The sequence below is a fragment of the Eimeria necatrix genome, genomic scaffold, assembly GCF_000499385.1.
Source record: "Eimeria necatrix Houghton genomic scaffold, Enh_scaff266, whole genome shotgun sequence".
Lineage (NCBI taxonomy): Eukaryota > Apicomplexa > Conoidasida > Eucoccidiorida > Eimeriidae > Eimeria > Eimeria necatrix.
Window position 1 is genome coordinate 4,761 of NW_013655248.1, and position 21,152 is coordinate 25,912.

Sequence of the window (21,152 nt, forward strand, 5' to 3'; positions counted from 1 at the left end):
AATATATATATATATATATATATATATGTATGTATATATATGTATATGTATATCTATATATGCATGCATACATATTGTTACATATATGTCTATTTGTGGCTACATATATTATATGCAGCTAATTAAATTTTATATAGAAAGATAACTTATGAAGAGATACAAATGGACAGTTAAGTTGTAAATAGATTTATAAATGAATTAATGGAAATAAAAGCTATAAATAGATCTATAAATGATTTATAATTCATAAGTACTTCTCCAAATAAACATAAATAAATAAATTTCATTTCCTTCACAAATAACAACTAGTGGAAACTTGCGCAGGTGTACATACACTGGCCCGCAACTGGAAAGGCCTTTAAGAACGCTTTTCCCCCGTGCTGCTGCTGTTGCTGCTGAAGCCGCTCAGGTTTAATTGCTTTGAATTAAATGCGTAAAAGATTTAAAATTTGGAAATAAATAAATCACCAGCTTCTGGCTTTTGGCCTCACAAAGGTGTAATTAAATTTTTAGTTTGCTGCTGCTTTTTCTTTGCTGCTGAATTTAAAATAATTTAAAATCTTTTTTTTTTTTAAGATTCAATTAGGGGCCTCTTTGGGCTGCTTCTAAAGCCATCTAGCCAGCTAGCCACTCAGCCAGCTAGCCAGCTAGCCACTTATTCAGATAGTTAGCTAGCTAGCTAGCTAGCTAGCTAGCTGCTGCGTGCTGCCTGATTACTTCGACGCTGGCTGCCCAAGGAAGAACTCCTTAGTTATGCCACTGAGGCCTGCTAGGCAGCAGCCCCGCAGCAGCAGGGAAGCAGGCGCCCGCTGCTGCAGCAGCAGCAGCAACAGCAGCAGCAACTGCAACAGCAGCAACAACAACAGTAGCAGCAACAGCAACTCCAACCGCAGCAACAACAGCATCAGTAGCAGCAACAACAACAGCAACAGCAGCAGCAACAACAACAGCAACAGCAGCAGCAAGGACAGCAACAGCAGCAGCAGCAGCAGCAGCAAGAACAGCAGCAGCAGCAGCAGCAGCAAGTCGCAGTGCAACTTGAATTGAATGATTCTCAAGAAAGCGCCAGCGCGTTGCGAGCCAGAAGCGGCTTCGTTTAAAATATGTTTGAGACGGCAGCAGACACTCAGCGCCGTCAGAAGCTCAATACAGTGACGCTTTCTGCTGCTGCTGCTGCTGCTGCTGCTGCTGCTGCTGCTGCTGCCGCTGCTGCTGCAGCGGGCGCTTCCTCCTCACGCTGCTCCTGCCGGCGGTTCAAGGCATCCGTGTAGCAGCAGCAGGCGCTTTCAAATGCTGCTGCTGCTGCTGCTGCTGCTGCTGCTGCGGTAGCGGAAGAGCGCTCTTGGCGCTCTTTTTCTTTATTCGCGGAAGCCTACGAGTCCGGCTGCTGCTGCTGCTGCTGCTGCTGCAAGCTGGAACCCCTGCTGCAGCTGCAGACAGTCTGTCTTGCAGCTGCTGCTGCTGCTGGGCCTTGACTCCCGTGCAGTCGGAGCAGCACAACTGTGCTGCTGATTTTGCTGCTGCGTCTCTGTTCGCCGTGGCAGCTGCAGCAGCAGCAGCAGCAGCAGCAGCAGGGGCAGCAAAAGACGAAGTGGATCTTCACGAAGGGCTCTTCCTCAGCAGCAGCAAAGGCTTTCAAAACTCATTCTCTGCTGCTGCTCTTAAGACGGCGCAGCAGCTCTTTTCTGCTGCTGCAGCAGGCGCTGCTGCACCGCTGCAGCAAAAGCGAACCCTGGGGATGCGGTGGGGGCCCCCTGCTGCGCCAGGGGGCCCCTGGCGGGGCCCCAGGGCCCCCCTGGGTCTCTTCCAGCGGGTTCTGCAGCAGCAGCAGCTGCTGCTGGGGTCTGCAGCAGCAGCAGCTGCTGCAGCCCCCTAAGGGGACTTCCAGTGCATTATGTTTTACAAACCAAGCTTGTTGGGGCCCCTAAGGGGCCCCCTTTTAAGGCGGGAGCTGGGGGGCCCCCCGGGGGGCCCCCCCCGCCCCCAGCTTCCCTCAGTCTGCAAGAGCTGCCCCGCTCAGGGGCCCCCTCTGGACCCTCAGGGGGCCCCAGGGGCCCCCTGTGGGGCCCCCCGCTCTTGGGGCCCCCTCAAGGGCCCCTAAAAGCCCCCTTTCATGTCATTTGGGGGCCCCTGGGGCCCTCTACCAGGGCTTGTGGGGCCCTGAGGGTAGTTTGGCTGCTGCAGCTGCCGCAACTGCTGCAGCTGCCGCAACTGCTGCAGCTGCTGCAGCTGCTGCTGCAGCTGCTGCTGCAGCTGCTGCTGCAGCTGCTGCTGCAGCTGCTGCAGTTCCCTGCAAATTCCGTAGGAGTCTTAAGTCCCTAAGGGGCCCTCGGGGGGCCCCCAGGGGGCCCCCGGGGTATTTGAGGCCCCCCGGCAGCCTTTGGGGCCCCTGGGGGGCCCCACATAGTCTTGAAGGTAAGAAACTTTTGAGTCATTGTTTTGCTGCTGCTGAAGTGCAGCAATAAGAGGAGGTGTCTGTACACCTGAAGCCGAGGCTGTGGGGAGCCTCTCCTTGCTAGTACTCTGGTGCTGCAGTGCTTCTTGCTGCTCTCTCAACTGAAGCTGCTGCAGAAGCGCTTGCAGCAGCAGCAGCAGCTGCTGCTGCTGCTGCTGCCTTCACTGAGGGTGCTGCTGCTGCCCCTGCTGCTGCAGCTTCTTCGAGCGAGCTGCAGCCGTGCAGCGCTGAGTTCCTCTCCCACATAAGTCTTCTAGCAGCAGCAGGATCGCTGAGTTGCTGCTGCTGCTCGTTGCTTCTGGCTTGCTGCTGCTGCTGCTGCTGCTGCTGCTGCTGAAGCAACTGCACAAGAGGGCCCCAAAGATGGGAGCCCCTTTGTGGTTTGGTCTGGGGGGCCGCAGCTGCGGGGCACAGCAGCTGCAAAGCTGCTGCGGAAGGTAGATCCTCTGCTGTTGCTCTTGCTGCTGCTGCTGCTGCTGCTGCTGTCGTCCTTGCTGCTGCTGCCGATGGTGCTGGCGCTGTTGCTGTTGCTGCTGCGGACGCGTTTGCTGCTGCTCCAGGCAGGTCCTGGTGGCTGCCAGTTAAAGCAGCAAGAGCTCTCTCTATGGTAGCGAGAGCAGCAGCTCTTGTGACTTGGGCCTCCATCTGAGTGCTGCTGCTGCTGCTGTTGCTGCTGCTGCTGCTGCTGCTGCTGCTTTTGCAGCTCCTGCTGATGCTGCTGCTGGCGTTGCTGCTCGCTGCAGCAGCAGTCTCTGCCAACAGCATCAGCGCTTGCTGCTGCTGCTCAGTCCCGCTCGACAGCAGCGTGGCTAGCTCGAGTAGGGCCTGCAGTTGGGCCCGCGGCAGCTGCGGCTCCTGCTGCTGCTGCCGCTGCTGCTGCTGCTGCGGCTGGAGCTGCTGCTGCTGCTGCTGCTGCTGCTGGTGCACGAGAAAGTTCTGCGGCGTATCCAAAAGTGCAGACGCTGCAGTTCCAGACGCTATAGTCGAAAGCAGCAGCTGCTGCTGAAGCGGCTGCTGCTGCTGCTGCTGCTGCTGCTGCTGCTGCGGGGCAGCTAAGAGCCCCACAGGGCTGGCCTCCGAGAGGCTGCTGCAGCGCTTTTCAAGAGCAGCAGCAGCAGAAATTCTTCGCTTCTTCTGGGGGCCTTCTGCGTTGTTGTCTGTCAGGCAAGTGTGTGCCTGGGGCTGTGGCCTCCGAGGAGCTGCTGCTGCTGCTGCTGCTGTTGCTGCTGCTGAGTTCGCTGCTGCTAAGTTTGCTGCTGCTAAATTTGCTGCAGCTAGTTTGCCTTGGGACCACAGCGTCATCACTGGAGAGCAGCCTGCTGCTGCTGCTGCAGCAGCAGCAGCAAGGCTGCCCGATGCACTTGTGTGGCTGCTGCAGCTTTCAGCAGCAGCTGCTGCTGGAGCAAGGGCACTTATGAGCCCAAGCCCATCGGAAGCAGCAGCAGCTGCTGCTTCTTGGGTGCTTCTGGGAGCTGCTGGGGCTGGAGGAATCAGCTGCAGCAGCGACTGAGGCAAGCCAGCAGCAGCAGCAGCAACTGCTGCTGCTGCTGCTTCCTTGTGGCGGTCGGATGCAGCAGCAGCAGCAGGCTGCAGCGAGAGCAGCGCTGCAGTGGCGCTGCGCTGCAGGCGCGCCTGCAGCTCAGCTTTTCCCCAGGAGGCCTCTCTTGCTGTGGAAGAGCTTCCGATGCTGCTGCTGCTGCTGCTGCTGCTGCTGCGGCTGCAGCGGGCGTTTGCTGCTGCTGCTAGAGCTGCTGCTGCTGTTGCTGTTGCTGTCGTGGAGGCTCTTGGGGGAGCTTCCGAGGCCCGCAAAGCCCTACTAAGAGAGCCCTGCAGCAGCAGCGCCCCTAGCTGCTGCAGCTGCAGCCGCTGCAGCACGTCTGCCTCCGAGGCCCTTGCTGCTGCGTCTGCACCTGCTGCAGCAGCAGCAGCAGCAGCAGCAGCAGTCTGAGGGGCCCCGTCGGGGTCGAAGCGTTTGATGCCAACGGGGGGCCCCCTGAAGTGCCCCCTTCGGTTTGTTGCAGCTGCTGCTGCGAGGGCCGCCGCAGCCCTGCCCCTGCCAGCTGCTGCTGCAGCAACTGCAGCAGCAGCAGCTGCTGCTGTTGCTGCGACGGAGGGCTTGTGGGCCTGGAGGTCCTGCTGGTCGCGGGGCCCCCCTCCCCGGCCCCTGGGGGGCCCCCCTAGGGGGCCCCCCCCCTCCCCCTGAAGGGCTGGGGGGCCCCTCTTGCTGCTTCTTTGCTTCTGAGTGCCCCTTTTTCTTGGCTGCATGCATTCTGCTGCTTCCAGGGGCCCCGCGCCCGCAGCAAGTGCGTCGGGGGCCCCCAGGGGGCCCCCCAGGGGCCCCCCCTCGTGGAGCTTCGCCCCGGGGGCCCCGGGGGCCCCCGGGCCGCCGGGGCCCCCGGGGCCCCCGGGGCCCCCGGGGGCCCCCGGGGGCCCCCCGGGGGCCCCCGGGGGCCCCCGAGGAGCCACGAGAAGCGCATGCTCCATCTTTCTTCTGCAGGAAATAGCTGCATTATAAGCCTCGCTGATGTCTCCGTATTTTTTGATTTTGAAGTGTTTGCATTCTCTTCTTCCCTTGTGCTGCAGCTGCGCCATGAAGGAAGCATTTTGCTTGTCGAAGCAAACCCCGTAGACCCGCGGCAGCTTCGCCACGGCCTCCGCTATGCTTGCGGGCGAGTAGGGGCCCCCCCGGGGGCCCCCGCTGCTGCTCTTCGCTGCGCTGCTGCTGCTGCTGCTGCTGCTGCTGCTGCTGCTGCTGCTGCTGCTGGCGAACGCCAGCGGCGGCAGCGACGCGCGCGGCGCTCCGCTGGGGCCCCCTGCTGCTGCTGCGGCGGCAACGCTGGGTGCTGCTGCTGCTGCTGCTGCTGCTGCTGCGCCCGGTCCTGCTGCTGCTAGTGAAGACACTGACAAGCCCGCCGCCTCGTCTGCTAGCGGCAAAGAGCTGTAGCCCCGAGTTCCCTTGAAGTAGCGCCCGAAGGCAGCAGGAGTGCTTGCTGCTGCTGCTGCTGCTGCTGCTGCTGCTGCTGCAGCCCTGCCCCCAGCAGCTGCTTCTGCTGCAGCTACTGCGGGCGCAGTCGCAGACGCTGCGCGGCCGCTGAGGGGCCGCAGCAGCAGCCCTCCCCCTGCAGCGGCTCCTGAGGCAGCACGGTCGTCTTTAGCAGCAGCAGCAGCAGCAGCAGCAGCAACAGCAGCAGCAGCGCTTAAGCGGCCGCGGGCCCCCATGGAGGAGACTGAGCGCAGCAAACTCTTGCTGCGGCCCAGAGCAGCAAATCTTGGCTCTTCTGTGCTGCTGGATGGGTCCCCTAGGGGCTCTTGACTGTCCCCAGGACCCTGCTGCATCCTTTGCTGCTGCTGCTGCTGCTGCTGCTGCTGCTGCTGCGCAGCAACTGGCCAGCTGCTGCTGCTGCCTAGCGGCGCCATGGCTTGCGCGGCCAAGCTGGTGGTCCCTTCGCCCTTGGGCGTGAGCTTGAAGAAATCTCCCACAGAAGCAGCAGCAACGCTGCTGCTGTGATTCCCTGCTGCTGCTGCAGCTCCCTGCTGCTGCTGCTGCTGCTGCTGCTGCTGGTCCCTGCGGTGCAGCTGGAGGAGTTTCGCAGCACTGCCCGCGTCTTCGAAGGCGGGGTGCTGCACCAGGTGGTCCTCCTCCCCCGCTGCTGCTGCTGCTGCTGCTGCTGCTGCTGCTGCTGGCGCTGCAGGCGTCGCCGGAGGCAGCTGCAGCAGCTTCCTGGGGGGCTTAGTGTGGCCGCTTGCAGCGGCGAGCCTGGCTGCTGCTGCTGCTGCGGCGCCCGCAGCTGCGGCTGCGGCTGCCGCGGCGAGCGCCCCCTGCTGCTGCTGCTGCTGCTGCTGCTGCTGCTGCTGCTGCTGGCGGCCCTCGTGCCCGCGCTGCAGCTCGTGCAGCCGGCGCCAGAGAACTGCCCGCCAAAAGGCCCTGCAGAACTCCAGCGGAGAACTGAACTGGAAGCGTTTGCTGCAGCGGCCGCGGCCGCGGCCCGCAGGCGAAAGGCCCCTGCGGCTTCTTCTTTCTGCTTTTTGGCATTGAAAATAAGACAAAAAAGACTGTCTTTGAGTGTCCAAAGAGACCCCACAGACCTTCGGGGCCTTCTCAAGAGCTTCCGACAAAGATCCCCGCGAAAGCAGCTCCGCAGCGACCCCCAACTCGCCCCCCGCCGCTGCTGCTGCTGCTGCTGCTGCTGCTGCTGCTGCTGCTGCGCGGCCCGAAGCCGCGGGCGATCCGGGCTCCGGCTTCGCTGCTGCTGCTGCGCCAGACGCTGCGCACGCGCCCTCTCCCGCTCCCGCGGCGCCCCCTCCTGCTGCTGCTGCTGCTGCTGCTGCTGCTGCTGCTGCGGGGGCCAGCGAAGCTGCTGCAAGGGCCGCTTCGGGCCGCGCGCGGTCTCGGCCGTCCCCGCGGCACAGCGAAGCCGCCCCGCCCGCCTCGGGGGCCCCCAGGGGGCCCCCCAGGGGGCCCCCCAGGGGGGCCCCCAGGGGGGCCCCCAGGGGCCCCGAACCCACCCCGGGGGGCCCCCCAGGGGCCCCACAAAAGGGCCCCTCACATATGCGCTGCAGCTCCGCCAGGCAATCTGCTGTGGGCAGTTTTGTGCCTGTGCAAGAGAGGGCCATAAAGCCACAGGCAAGAAGCTGCATGTCTTCTGAGGGGCCCTCCTCTGCGCTGCTGCTGCTGCTGCTGCTGCTGCTGCTGCTGCTGCTGCTGCTGCTGCTGCTGCTGCTGTTGGCGGTGGTGGTGGCGGTGGTGCCCTTGTCGCCGCTGCTGCTGCTGCTCTTGTTGCTGGTAGATGTTGTCTCGGCCTCTGTGAGCGCCGGCTTCTCCACAGGCTTTTGCTGCTGCTGCTGCTGCTGCTGCTGCTGCTGCTGCTGAGGCTGCGCTGAGAGCTGCTCTCCCTCTGGGCGCTCGGAGTCTGCTTTTTGCTGCTGCTGCTGCTGCGAGCAGTGCTTCGGCTCCTGCGCGCCCTCTTCTTGGTGCTCGCTTTCTCCCGCTGCTGCTGCTGCTGCTGCTGCTGCTGCTGCTGCTGCAGGTTGAGCAGCATCTGCTGCTCCTGAAGCCTTTCGGTCCCACAAGCCAGCCACCACTTCCATAAATTTGCCCGAGGGGCCCTCGGCGAAGAGGCCCCTTGCTGCTGCTGCTGCTGCGATGGCGTTTGCTGCTGCTTCCTGCGTCTCGGGGTCCGCAGGTGCAGCAGCAAGGCAGCCTTCTGCTGCTGCTGCAGCACAAAGGAATACAAGCCTGTCTTCAGAAGCACAAAGGTCACAAGAAGGGTACCCTTTTTGCCTTGTGGGGCCCCCCGGGTTCTTGGGGGCCCCCACGGCTCTGCTGCGGCTGCGGGGGACGCTGCGCGCAGCAGCAGCAGCAGCAGCAGCAGCAGCAGCCTTTCTTTGCGGCGCTCTGCTGCTGTCGCTCCAGTACGCACGGGGGGGCCCCTGCTGCTGCAGCAGATCCTCAGCAGTTAGCTGCTGCGCCTGGGGCCCTGCTGCAGACTCTCTGCTGCGCAGCGGCTCTTCTGCTTCTTCTTCGTCTTCCGTTGCTGCTGCTGCTGCTGCTGCTGCTGCTGCTGCTGCTGGGCTGACGGAGGCAGCAAGGGAGGCGAACTGCCACGGAGCCTCCGGGGCGTCTCCCTCCCAGTCGCTGCCTTGCTGCTGCTGCTGCTGCTGCTGCTGCTGCTGCTGCTGCGCCCGCTCCCGTGGGGGGCCCCCCTTGGGAGGGGCCCCCAAACCCAAAAGGGCCCCAAAGTCCGAAGGGATTGGAAGAATGAGGCGTTCTAAAGACAAGCAATTTAGGGGCTCCGTGAATTCGGAGCTGTCGGTGTCCCCTGCTGCTGCTGCTGCTGCTGCTGCTGCTGCTGCTGCTGCTGCTGCTGCTTCTTGAGGGGGGCCCGCGCTGCAGTGCGTGGGCGGCCGCGCCAGGCCTGGCTCCAGCGCGGGCTCCGGCGCAGGCCATCTGCCGGCCAGGGCCTTCGCAGCAGCAACAGCTGCTGTTGCTGCTGCTGCTGCTGCTGTTGCTGCTGCTGCTGCTCCTGCGCCCTCCCCTGCTTCCAAGTGAGGAGGCCCCTGCAGGGCCTCGGCAGCGGGGGCCCCGTGGCCGTCTCCGTTTGCTGCAGCAGCAGCAGCGGTTCCCGCGAGGGTGGCGGGAGCGCGCTGCTGCTGCTGCTGCTGCTGCTGCTGCTGCTGCTGCTGCTGCTTGAGCAGCAGCAGCTGCTGCTGCTGCGGGGGGGGCTTGAGGGGGGCCCCCAAAGCAGACATTGCTGACAGCAGCAAAGTGGGACTTCCCTGAGGCTCTGCGGGCCCAGGGGCCCCCTCGAGGGCCGGAGAGACTGCAGGAGAATCTGCTGAAGAGCTGCTGCTGCAGCAGCGGGGGCCCCCGAAGAGGGGCGGCAGCAGCAAAGCCTTTAGCTGCTGCGCCACGGGGGAGGGGGGGGGCCCCCCAGTACCCGGGGGCCCCTGGGGCCCCTCCAGGGCCTCTTCCCGCATCCCTAGGTAGGCGGAGGCTTCGGGGGCCTCGCGCGGCAGCTGCAGGCTGCTGCCTGCTGCTGCTGCTGCTGCTGCTGCTGCTGCTGCTGCTGCTGCAGCTGCGCCCTCCCCGACCAGCCGGGTCGGGCCTTCGTTCATGTCCCTCATGCTGCTGCTGCTGCTGCTGCTGCCGCTGCAGCGCCTGCTGCTCTTCCTCTGCGCGCGCGCTCGTACGCTGGGCTAGGCTGCTGCTGCGGCTGCTGCTGCTGCTGCTGCTGCTGCTGCTGCTAGCTGCTGCGGATTGCGGTGGGTACTGCTGCGAAGCATGAGATTTGGGGGTTGGAGAGAACCCCCATGTTCAAGTGCAGAAGCCCGCCGCGCTGTTGTTGCTGCTGCTGCTGCTATTGCTGCTGCTGCTGCTGCTGCTGCTGCTGCTGCTGCTGCTATTGCTGCTGCTGCTGCTGCTGCTGCTGCTTGCTTGTGTATAGCTGCGGGAGCTCAGTGCTTTGACTGGCCCGCAGGGCGTGTAGAGTCCCACAGAGAGCAGCAAAAGCTGCCCTCAGATATCCCCCTGGGATCGTCTCCTGGGATCGTCTCCGGGATCGTCTCCTGGGATCGTCTCCGGGATCGTCTCCTGGGATCGTGTCCTGGGATCGTCTCCCGGGATCGTCTTCCCTCTGTCTGGCGAGCCAAATGAGCCAAGAAGCAAGTTGTGTTTTGCTGCAGCCTTTTGCTGCTGCCCCACCCTGGAGCAGCTGCCCCTGCTGCTGCAGCAAATTGGGGTGTACGTACACCTGGGATCGGCTGCAGCAGCAGCGGGATCCGAGCTCGCAGCTCTTCTCTTCTGAAGTGTCTGTTGTGGCTTAAAGCAGAAGTTGAATTGAGAAAAGTGGAGCTGCTGCTGCTGCTGCTGCTGCTGCTGCGGCGGCGGCGGCGGCAGCAGCAGCAGCAGCAGCAGCACAGGCTGCGGAAGCGCAGCGCTGCGCAGTTCCTGGGCAGCCAGACAACTGAAGAAAGATGCACTTCTGCTTGCCTTGCTGCTGCTGCTGCTGCTGCGTCGCAGCGGCCAGCAGCAGCAGCAGCAGCAGCAGCAGCAGGCGGGACGCGCCTATGGGCTTGCGCGCCTTGGTGTGCAGCGAAGGGCGGCTCCCAGGGCTGCAGTCTGGAGAAACTATGAATGAATATTGTCTGTTTTTGCTGCCGTTGCTGCTGCTGCTGCTGCTGGTGCTGCTGCTGCTGCTGCTGCTGCTGCAGCCCCTCGAGCGCAGCAGACAGAGAGACAAGCAAGCGCTCGGGTGTACGTGCACAAGCGCGGCTCCGGAACAAAACTGCCGCAAAGACAATTAATAAAACCTTTTAATTCTGTTTTTTCCCGAACAAAAAAGATCCAAAAACTCGGAGGACTTGCTGGGCCCGCAGCCGATCAGCAGCAGCTACAAGTGCACGTTGAGACGGGCGCAGTTTGCTGCTGCAGCTGCTGCTGCTGCAGAGACACTGCAGCGCCAGCAGCTGCTGCTGCTAACGTTCCTGCTGCTGTGGCACTACCGCGTAGCCTTATTTGCTCTCCCTATTTACTGAAACCTGAAAAATGCCTGTAAATAAGCTCAGTGGGCTGCCTATCATTTAGTTCCAGCAGCAGCAGCAGCAGCAGCAGCAGCAGCGCGGGCGATCCCAAGAGGTGCGGGAAGCGAAGAGACAAAACAGACAGAAGCAAATACAACAACTCTTTAATTACTTGTCCTTAATTTATAAACTCCGAAACTCTAAACAGCTTTCAATTTGGAAATTAGATTCGGCTGCTGCGCCCCCTGCTGCTGCAGCATATTCAGCCTCCAGAGCGCGTGCTCAGCGCAGCAGCAGCAGCAGCTGCAGCAGCGACACGGCGCCACCCGCGGCGGGCACACTGGGGCAATGCTTTGCTGCTTACTTTCCTAATTCCATTTATTTGTTTAATTTTTATATTTTAAATAAATGCAAAAGGAAATTTCGGTTCCCTTCGGCGCGGCGGAGTCGCTCTCGCGCCTGCCGTGCAGGGGGCCCGACTGAGCAGGGCACCTCTAGTCACCATTGCTGTTGCTGCTGCTGCTGCTGCTGCTGCTGCTGCTGCCCGCACTGCATTCGCCCTCTTAGCGGGTTCTGTTTTTCATTTTCTGCATTATTTGCTGAAACAGAAGCAGTTGCAGGCCTTCTCTCCAGAAACAGCCCCGCGGGCGCAGCCCCCAGTGCACGGGAGCTGCGGGCGCGTGGAGCCCGAGGGCTTTGCTGCTCCTTAGGGGCCCCCAAACCCCCCAAAATAAGCAGCAAAGTAAGCAGCAAGAGGGAAGGAGCAGCAGGGGGCCCCTCTGCTGCCCCCTGGGCCCCCGCAGCCCCCCAGGGGCTGGCTCTTGAGCAGACTTGGGCGCACAGTGCAGTCTGGGGGTGTAGGAAAGCTGCCACTGAGCTGTCTGTACACTCCAATAAACAGCGTAGAGTACTTGAAAAACTAAAATGATTGTGACGGGGATATTCTTTTTGTAATGATCTGCATTCTGATGGCAGCTGGCTGCCCCAAATTGGACTCTGCCTCAAACTGGAGTAGTGCAGCCACGCAGCCATTCTCGCTGCAGCAAACGAGACTAAGACTGTGTCCATTAGGAAGCTTCTGCTGCCAGCAGCAATTCAAAATGAATCCACAAAGCTTCGTGCTGCTCTTCACTGGAAGGCTGGCTGGGAAGCAAAAGCCCCAGGGTCACCGGGCAGCCTGTAGTAGAAGTGTGGGGCCATTTATGGCATTTAGTTAATAAAATGGTTCCTCTGGAACAGCCAAAGATTCCTAATTGCTGCTAGCTTTTGCTAAAGGCCTTTGCTTTGCAAATGCAGCAGAAAGTTAGCTGCAGTCCAGTCCCAAAGCCCTCGACTTGAGGCAGCTTCCTACAAGTTCTTTTGCTTCCTGCTGGCCCAAGCTTTCCCAGCTAGCTGCTGCTGCTGCTGCTGCTGCTGCTGCTCTTTAATGGCATAATAAAAGCCACTTTGAAGCACAAGTGGCGCAGCTTCTTATTTGCAAAAGCTTCCGGCGGCAGCAGCAAAACAGTGAAGGTGAGGAGAAGTCCAATTACCCACAGACGCTGCAGCACCCACAAGCAGCAGCATTCTGCATGCTAGTGGAAGCAGCAAACATTTGTTTTGAAAGCTCAGCCAAATTAGCAGCAGTTTAGAGCCACAGAGGGAGTTTATGGCAAGAAGATCCTCCCGTGATGTCCTCCCTTTGAAGGGGGATTTCGCAGCGCCACAGGGAGCGAGAAGTGCGCGATTAGCAGCAACAGCAGCAGCAGCAGCAGCAGCAGCAATAGCAGCAGCAGCGCATTCTGCAGGTCCCTCTTCCCTTGCTATGCTGGGTATTTGATTTGTAGGCAGAAAGCTTCAAAGGCAGCAATGGGTTCGCCTTAGATGAAGGTGGCCCGCTAGAGTTTCCCCAGCAGCACTTTCTACGCAGCCCAGCCACTGCAGCAGCAGCAGAAGCTGTAAAGAAAAGGCCGCGGCAGCAAATGCGTGGCGTGTGAAAAGCCTCTCCGGCGAATTTACCTCTTGCGCTACTCGCTGAATAGCTTTTGGAGATAAAGCTGCGAAGGAAAGCAGCGAAACTGCTGCCAAAGAGGGCAAAAGAAGCAGCAGTAGAGCCACAATGACAAGCAAAGCAAATACAAACTCGAAATTTGGCAGCTTTCGATGGCAGTGGGGCTCCTGATATGCCTAGTGCAGCACTAGTTCATGTTGGGTCTGACAAGCTGAAGCAAGTGCAAGCAAGTTTGGGTTTCCGTGCTTACACGCTGACTTTATGCAAACTCATTTTGTAATTAAAAAGTTTTATTGCGAAAAGTAGGCGAAGTTGCGGAAGAAAGAGCTGGCGAGATCTGAAGGCTGCACACGAACACAAAGCAGCTCACGCGCATGTCAACGCCGCCCATCAACTGGACTGCGATGCTGCAAAAATAAGTAAAATTGTGCAAAATAAACAATAATCATTTAATGAATAATTGGAGATAGCTAGAAACGATACGGAAGGCCTCCAGCGAAGCGACTGCACACAGAAGTTGGCCTGTGTTCTGCAACTGCGCAGGTGACCTCATAAGGTCTGGTGAAGAAAGAATTACACAGTGTAGCCATGAAGCCTAAACTGGAAAAGCATGCCCGTGGAAAAATCAGGAAAATGCATTATTCTGCGTGAAAAAGAGAATCAAAAGACCGGAGAATTGGCTAGTTGGGAGACGCAAGGTGTTGCTCGCTTGTAATTTCCCGATCGATTGCCACTTCTAATGAACTCGCAAACATTAACTGAGGCCACACGTTGAAGGCAAAGAATGAGAAAAAAGTGAGCTTTCCTTCGTAAACTCAACTGTGGGAAAGGCACGCAGATATACTGTCCCGAAAAGAGTGAATTCAAAAGACAACTTCACTTCATATTGCCCAAGGCAAGAGATCCACTGAAGCCTTCTGGCGCACAACAAAGTGTTACAAAGTATTCCCCTCCAAATGCCTCATTTAGTTCTAATAGAGTGACTTTAGCAGTTACAGTGGAATCTTTGCTTGTTTCCAAGGTGCTCAGTGGTTACAACTGTTCACGAAGATACAAAAAGGACCATTGGTCTAACACAAAGCAATGTTCCGGACGTTTATAGGCCTCCCAAACTGGTATATACATTATCTTTAGTAAAGGAAGCTTCAAAAACACTTCAGGCCACTAAAAATGAAACATTCCTTGCCTTGGTCTGCCAGTGAGTAATGGTGGATTTGGTGAAATTTAAAAATATGCCGAGAGTCAAATGGGCCTCTGATCAAGCTGAGAACGTTTTTTTAAATATATGGCAAAGACAAATTGATCTAAAGCCACCGGAATGCAAAGTGGCAGCGGCGTTTCTAAAATGTTTGGCATTTTCGACCAGAGTGGGGGCAGAACTCCGCTTGAGTCCAGATAAGGTCTGTGCGCTGCGTATTCGCAGTATGACCCGCTAAGTTCTAAATAAAAACAATTGGGGAAAATAATATCCGAGAGCTGTTAAGTGCAGCAGCAGTTCCACCAGCTCCGAATTTCAAGTCTTGCGAATCTGCTACAGCAGTTGGCTGAAGCCAACTTGGATTTCTTCTAAGTGTCGAAATGCAATGTAGCCACTAAAACTTAAGCCATATTATGTTTGTTTACGTAATATTGAGCTGGATATTCACATTTTATTGAGCTCACGGATATTTCGTAAGGCCCGTGTCTACTGAGCTCACGAAGGTCTTCTTTGAGACCGGGGAATCTGGAATTGTCATGGGAGGCAATGCGGAGAGAGAAAGCAAAAAAGCTACTCCTTTCTGATTGCATTATGCATTAAATCCTTTCCATTCAGCCTTCTAAACCCCATAGAGTTTGCTGCTTGTAAAGTGCACTTATAGTCCGATGCTGCTATCACACCGGCGCCACATGTGCATTTCCTGTCTGGAATTCTGCACTTTCTGTGCTACACTGGCCTTGAACTAACTAATAAGTCCTAAATGCACATATCTGGAAGCCAAAAGCAAAACTGGAGCAAAGAAAATGACAAAGTGTTAATTAAGTGGGGGATAATTCAGCAGCATAGAGGCCAAATTGTAATGCTGGCGCCATAATCTTGGTCTCAGACAACAGTACACCCAAATGCCAATGCAATTCAATAAAAATGGATGAAATATTATTTGAAAGTGTTTGTGAAAAGCTGTTCCAGATGCAGATAACTGGAAGCATTATATAGGCTTGGAGCGCAGATGAAACCTCTCAGAACACTGTTGAAAAGCTGGTTAGTGAAATTTAAGAACTCGGCATCAGCACTACTAATAATGAACAAGGGAAAGCTCGGTGAAGTATAATTTCAATTTGACATTTTCCACAAAACCGCTTATTTTGTGCTTGTGGCTAAGGTCCATATTTGCCCCGAGCTTCGCCCTCGTATTCTCTGGAAGAGCTCTGCTCATCCCAATTTCCAATTCATTTTTGTCTCAGCGCATAGAGAATGTTTTGAATCGTTTTGAGCGTGAATTCTGAAAGCCAGTGTCCCAAGAAAGCCGCTTGGCCAAGCCGGAGCTTGGATACAAATCCAGCGGATAAAACCTCAACTAAACACGAACAAGAAAGTTTAAGTGATGCAACAATGTCTAATGACCATCTTGTGATGGAGAAACGACCAAAGGCAGCAATCCCAAGGCCCCAGTGTACTTTCCCGAGTTATTGAATAAGCAACTGAGGCCTCAGAAGAGCCATTTGGAGTTAAAAGGGTCCAGCAGAACGTAGCGAGACTCACAGGGCCACTGGCCTTGCAGGCCTTTTGCAAATACGAGAAAGCATGCAACTGTAGCCACTAAGACTGGAGTAGTTCAGCTCGCACAGCACATGAACAAAGGTGAAAGGCCGCTAAGGCTGGTCTGTAGGCTAGTGAATATAAAAAGACCGCTTTAGGGGCCCCTCAGGAAGCAAAAGAAGCCCATTTTGCAGTATAAGGCTGGCCAGGCAGTTCTTACCAAAACTGAGTGCATAGAACAATGACAGAAAGAGCCAAAACCGCACTTTGTGAAGAATTCAGAAGAAACTCAACACCAAGTCAGTGCCGCACCCGATTTCATAAGTCTTTCATGCCGAAAAGAACGAAAAAAGCGAACAAAGTCTGCAGGAAATGCTTAAATGTTTCTGAGAAAGTGCCTGGTTGGGGTTTTGCCGCGAAGTGCTGCAGCGCCTCCGATTTTGCTGCAGCGCTGCTTTGCTGCAGCCACTTTCGCCCGCAGCCAGCCATTGGGGCCTCCGTGGGACCCCCTGACACTGGCTGTGGCGAGTTTCTAGAAAAAGACTGAATCTTATTTGTGCCCGTGCTGTTCGTGCTTTAATAATTGGGTTTAAAGCATGCAAAGAGTGGCAAAACTTGCAGACTAATCACACAGCTTTCTCCGCGTTTCCCGGTGACAGGCTCATGCGCGGGAGAGCACAAGAAAGAATTCTGTACACGGAAAGCTGCTGCAGCCGCGCCACTTTGACGGCCCAAGAAGCCACACTTTTGAAAACCAGCAACTTGCCTGAAGCCTCTAAATGTACGGGGCCCCTGGCTCTGCAGGCAGCCGAAGCAAGCAGCAGAAAAGAAGGAAATATTCCTTTCTTTCCTGCTGCAGGCTTCGTTCAACTCCTGACTTCCCCTTGACACCTATCACGCTGCCCGCAGCTCCGGGCTAAAAGCTGGCCCAAAGCTACAGCTGCGAAGCAGAATGCAGCTTCAGGGACTCAACTGGAGAGGCTCTGGGTGCTGCAGCGCGGAAAAGCATGAAAACTCGTCACTAGAACCCAGCTAGTGAAGCCCATTCGGGCAGCGCCGGGGGTGGCAGTGCAGCTTTGCTCTATAGGGATACGATCTCGTGATTGGAGGCAACGCAAAGACACTGGGTGCTTTCATTGTATTTGTGATCAAGAGGATGCACGAGCTTGTATAGATCAAAAACTGTCGCTGGTTGCCTCCCCGCTGACTGGGAACGGACCCGCGCTATCCAGGGCACACAGCAGCCCGTACTGGCGAAAGCGGCCATTTTATCTGCTTAATTTTTGGTTAATAAAATACAAAAAGGAAATGCATTTTCCAAACGCTGGAGCAATTCGAGGTGTAGGGTTAATGTGCGCCCAGCAGCCGCAGCAGCAGCAGCAGCAGCAGCCAGGCGACGGTACTTGCTGCTGCAAGCAGCAGCAGCCGCAGGCTAGGGGCCCAAAGGCGGGGCGTGGCGCTGCAGTCTGCTGCCGTTTCAGGGGCTCTTATATCTCCTCTACGCATTTCTCTTATCTCATCCCGCGGTGTATTAAGCAGCAGACAGGGCAAGGCGCCGGGGCCAGGTTTAGCAGTAGTAGCCGCAGCAGCAGCCACACCCGGGTGGCAATCGGCACGCGCAGCAGCAGCAGCAGCAGCAGCAGCACGGGAGGTTCTCGCTACGTGCAGCGCGGCACTGGCTACTAGCGGCTCTTCCTTGGAACGGCTTTGTCTGTTAATACCTTTCCAGCAGCGTCGTATTATTGCCCAGCATAGCCGGAGCCTCCCTGTCCCTGCCGGCGCACTGTCAGCAGCGGCTTCTCGCGGGTCCTCTTTACAGCAACAACGGCAGCAGTTTGTGTGTGGCGTAGAGCCCTCATTTCCTTTTAATAGGCCCTTTTGCTTGACCATGCTACCGTTTCGTCAAGCTTCCTTGCCTTCTTCGGATCAGCCGCAGCACACGGACGCCTCGCTGCTCCTTGCCTGGTAGCAGCAGCAACAGCTCACCTCCTCACTGCCTTCATTCCCGCGGCAGTCGAGTCAACTGCTGAAGCACTTGACTTGCCGTGCCAGTTGCGGACTCCCCTCGGTAGGTACAGCTCGGCTTGCTCAGGAAGCAAGCAGCTCCGGCTGTTCAGCTTCTTCAGTGTTTTGCAAACGCATGCAACTCCGCAGCGCATTCAGCAGTGCCCAGCCCTCCTCTGCGGACCCCTAGCGCTGCAGAGTTGCTCTTCTGTCGCCTGCGGATCCTTGGAAGGGGCTCTTCGAGGCAGCAGCAGCAGAGAGGCCGCGCCGCGCAGGAAGCCCGGAGCCGCGCAGCAAAGAACTCCCCCGGCCAGCAGCAGCAGCGAGCCGCAGCAAGCAGCAGCACGCAGCAGCGAGCAGCAGCAACGAGCGCCGGCCGAAGAGGGCTCACCGCATGCGCGAAAACTGGGCGCACTTGTACGCACTGTGCAGCAGCAGCAGCAGCAGCAGCAGCAGCAGCAGCGCCGTTGCAGCAGCGCCGCTTCTTTTTCTCGTGATATGCCTGGCAGGGGCAGCAGGCTTTCGGTTCGGAGCTGCTGACAGTCTGCTGGGGTAGTCGGGGCCAGGCGGCTGGGACTGGGAGCCACTTTGCTGCTGCTGCTGCTGCTGCTGCTGCTGCTGCTGCTGCTGCTGCGTTTCCGCGCGAGCTGCTGCTTTCTCGCCGGAGCCGGAAAGCCAGCCGCGGCTGGGTGCTTGAGCTGAGGCCGCTGGCTTCTCGCGGGCAGCGCGAGCCGGCCTTCTGTGTCTGCTCTTCGGACTTGTTGGTTTTTGGATTATTATTTCTTTTCTTGAGTTCCGCAGCAATGGCAGCAGCAACGGACGTGGACGTGGACGCGGTGATCAGCAAGCTGCTGGAGGTCCGCGGCAGCCGCCCCGGCAAGCCCGTGCAGCTCACCGAAGCAGAAATCAGGGGATTATGTCAGAAGTCCCGCGAGATATTTATAGCGCAGCCAATTCTCTTAGAACTCGAGGCCCCGATCAAGATCTGCGGCGACATCCACGGCCAGTACTACGACTTGCTGCGCCTCTTCGAGTACGGGGGCTTTCCCCCGGAGGCCAACTACCTTTTCCTCGGCGATTACGTCGACAGGGGCAAACAGAGCCTCGAAACTATCTGTCTTTTGCTGGCTTACAAGATCAAATACCCCGAGAACTTCTTCCTCCTCAGAGGCAACCACGAGTGCGCCTCGATCAACCGCATCTACGGCTTCTACGACGAATGTCAGTCTCTCTATGCATGCACTCGCAGCCCCAAATCAACTCTTTTTCCTTTCCGGCTTTCCTGCTGCTGCTGCTGACACTTTCCTGCTGCTGCTGCTGCACTTAGCTGCGCCTGCCGGCGCCTCGCAGGCAGCTGCGCTGCTCCAGCTGCAGCTGCAGCTTGCTTTTGCCCACGCTGCACTTCTTTCTGCTTTCTTGGGGCTCTTAGTTCCTATTTTACCCTGCAGTTTGTTCAAATTTGCCTTCCCTGCTGTCCTGGGGGCCTGCAGCCGCCTCTAGGGCTGTCTTACTTGCGCAGTTCTAGTGCTGCAGACTCCCTTGCACAGCCTGCAGAAGCAGTGGACTTCTTGCTGCGCATGCACTCTGTGGCTGCTTTTCGGGATATCTCTGAGACCACGAGCAAGCGGCTCGAGGGCTTTGCAGTGAAGTGCATTTGGCCGCGAAAGCCAGGCAGTTTGAATCCGGGCTTTGCCGCGCCTCCTCTGAATGGCTCTGTGCGCTCAGGCAAGAGGCGGTACAACGTTAAGCTGTGGAAGACTTTTACGGATTGTTTTAACTGTCTTCCAGTCGCAGCTATAATAGACGAAAAGATCCTTTGTATGCACGGCGGCCTCTCGCCAGAACTTAACTCTATGGACCAAGTCAGGCGCATAGTGCGCCCAACAGACGTACCCGATACGGGTAAGCACTAATCCCCGACTTCTTGCCGTTTTTGCTCTTTTTAAATTGCAAAATTTGTGAATTTAATTTTTAAATACACTTCACAATGTTGGGGATGGATAAAGCGGCATCCGGCGGACGCGGAGGGGAGCGAGCTGCTCCTTGATAAACAGAAAGCTAGAATAATTGTCAGTGCTCTCTGTTCGATGTAATTCTGTTTCTTGTCAAGCTTAGTGAACGGGGGAGGGTCTGTTTTAGTTTATTTGCATGCGTTTGTTCTGCACTTCGTTCTGAAAATGCCTTTGCGAAGGTGAAGGAGTCCAGATGGCTGTGGCTGTGGGCACTTAAAGCATTTGGCTTTTCGTCTGAACTTCTCATTTTCTTTGTCTGCTGTTTTCCAGGCCTTTTGTGTGACCTGCTGTGGTCGGATCCTGAAAAGGAAATAGCGGGGTGGGGCGAAAACGACAGAGGGGTTTCGTTTACTTTTGGCCAAGACGTTGTTCACAACTTCTTACGAAAGCACGACCTAGACCTTATCTGCCGCGCTCATCAGGTGCAGCTTTGGACTAAATTTATTACCACAATATGTCGCTAGTATTGCTGCTGCTGCTATATATATGTATGCTTAGTACGCTGGCCATGGTGGCAGTGCTAATCACCATTTCTCGATTTTGCTCTTTTGTGTTTCTTTGCTGTTTTCACTGCATATTTGCTGCTCGCAGACGCGCATGCAACTGCTATTTTGTGTCGTTTCTCCTTTTTAGGAGCAAGTGCTTTCGCTTCCTGCATGCTGATTAGTCTATTGGTGCTCTGCTTCTCGTTCTTCGTTGCTGTGCCGGAGCTTCCACTTTATTGCTAAACATATTTTGCTATTTGTCGCGCAACTCTATCTTTTTTTGTTTGTTTTTTATGCATTATGTGCGGCACTGTGCGAGCTCGGCCTCCAGCTGGTCGTGTTCAGGGATTCCTGGGTTTCAGGGTTTAGTTAGAGTCACTATTAGGGTCACTTGAGAGGTCACTTTTTGGAATGGGGCTTTTAAATGTCATTTTTTGTTGCAGGTTGTGGAGGATGGCTACGAGTTCTTTGCCAAGAGGCAACTGGTGACTCTGTTCAGCGCCCCAAATTACTGCGGTGAATTTGACAACGCGGGCGCGATGATGTCCGTTGACGAGACTCTGATGTGCTCATTTCAGGTGGGCCTGTCTTTTTCTTAGTTTGCGTTATTTTTGTTTCTCTTTGTTTGCAAACAGCGGCGCTTGCATGCAGATCCGGCTCTGCGCGTTGACTGCTGCTTGTTCGCTGTCTTTGCCCGTAGATATTGAAGCCTGTGGAAAAGAAAAAGGGAATTAACAAGTAAAGCAGCACCAACAGTTACGCGACGCTTACGCAAGGGAAGACGGGGGCCCCCATTTCGGGCCGCCGCCCTCTTGGCTAGGGGGAAGTGTCAATATGGAGGCGGCGGGGGCCCCTGGAGGGGGCCCCCCTCTCCATTGCAAGTGCAGCGAGCTAGCCACTGAGCTAGCTAGCTAGCTAGTTTTGCCCAGCTAGCCACCTCGGCGGGTTGGTAGTGTCCGTGCGGCTGCTTGCCGCGCTGCTGCGTAACTCTGTGCTCAAGAGGGAAGTGCTGTGACAGCAAAAGTGTCAACGAAATTTAGTCCATTCTAGGCTGCTTGAGCCTTCCCTCAACACCGCCCATCCCCTATTGTGTGTGCATCCTCGCTTGCATTTGCATGCATGCACCGCTGCGGCGAGCTCTTGTTGCAACGCTATAGCTGCGTGCTCTGCGCGAGCTCCAGCTGGCTTGCCAGCTAGCTAGCTAGCTAGCTGGCTCCCGGGCTGGCTAGCTAGCCGTGAGGTAGCGATTGCATGGGGCCCCGGATCCTAGCGATAGCTAGCTGCTAGCCGGTCGCAGGCGAGCTGTGACTCCGGGCGCTTGGCGGGGAGGGAAATTAGCTGCTGCCAGCAGCTGCTAAGTTGCTGCAGCGAGGCTAGAGCGGCACTCAGCACGAGTGGCTGGAGGCTTGCCGAGGGGCGGCAGCAGCGAGGGCTGCTGGGACTGCGTGGG

General features: G+C 57.1%; 2 protein-coding genes across 2 annotated transcripts; one reads left to right on the forward strand and one right to left on the reverse strand.

Annotated features, from left to right (window-relative positions):
- Positions 1-2,515: 2,515 nt before the first annotated feature.
- ENH_00036370 (hypothetical protein, conserved) lies at positions 2,516-9,079 on the reverse strand (the record flags this gene model as incomplete). Its single annotated transcript, XM_013585124.1, has 1 exon — positions 2,516-9,079. One exon carries the CDS (start codon positions 9,077-9,079, stop codon positions 2,516-2,518), a length of 6,564 nt encoding a protein of 2,187 aa, XP_013440578.1.
- An 8,929-nt stretch (positions 9,080-18,008) lies between these two features.
- Positions 18,009-20,444, forward strand: ENH_00036380 (serine/threonine protein phosphatase, putative; the record flags this gene model as incomplete). Its single annotated transcript, XM_013585125.1, has 5 exons — positions 18,009-18,426; positions 18,931-19,107; positions 19,488-19,639; positions 20,146-20,280; positions 20,403-20,444. 5 exons carry the CDS (start codon positions 18,009-18,011, stop codon positions 20,442-20,444), a joined length of 924 nt encoding a protein of 307 aa, XP_013440579.1.
- Between the last annotated feature and the right edge of the window lie 708 nt (positions 20,445-21,152).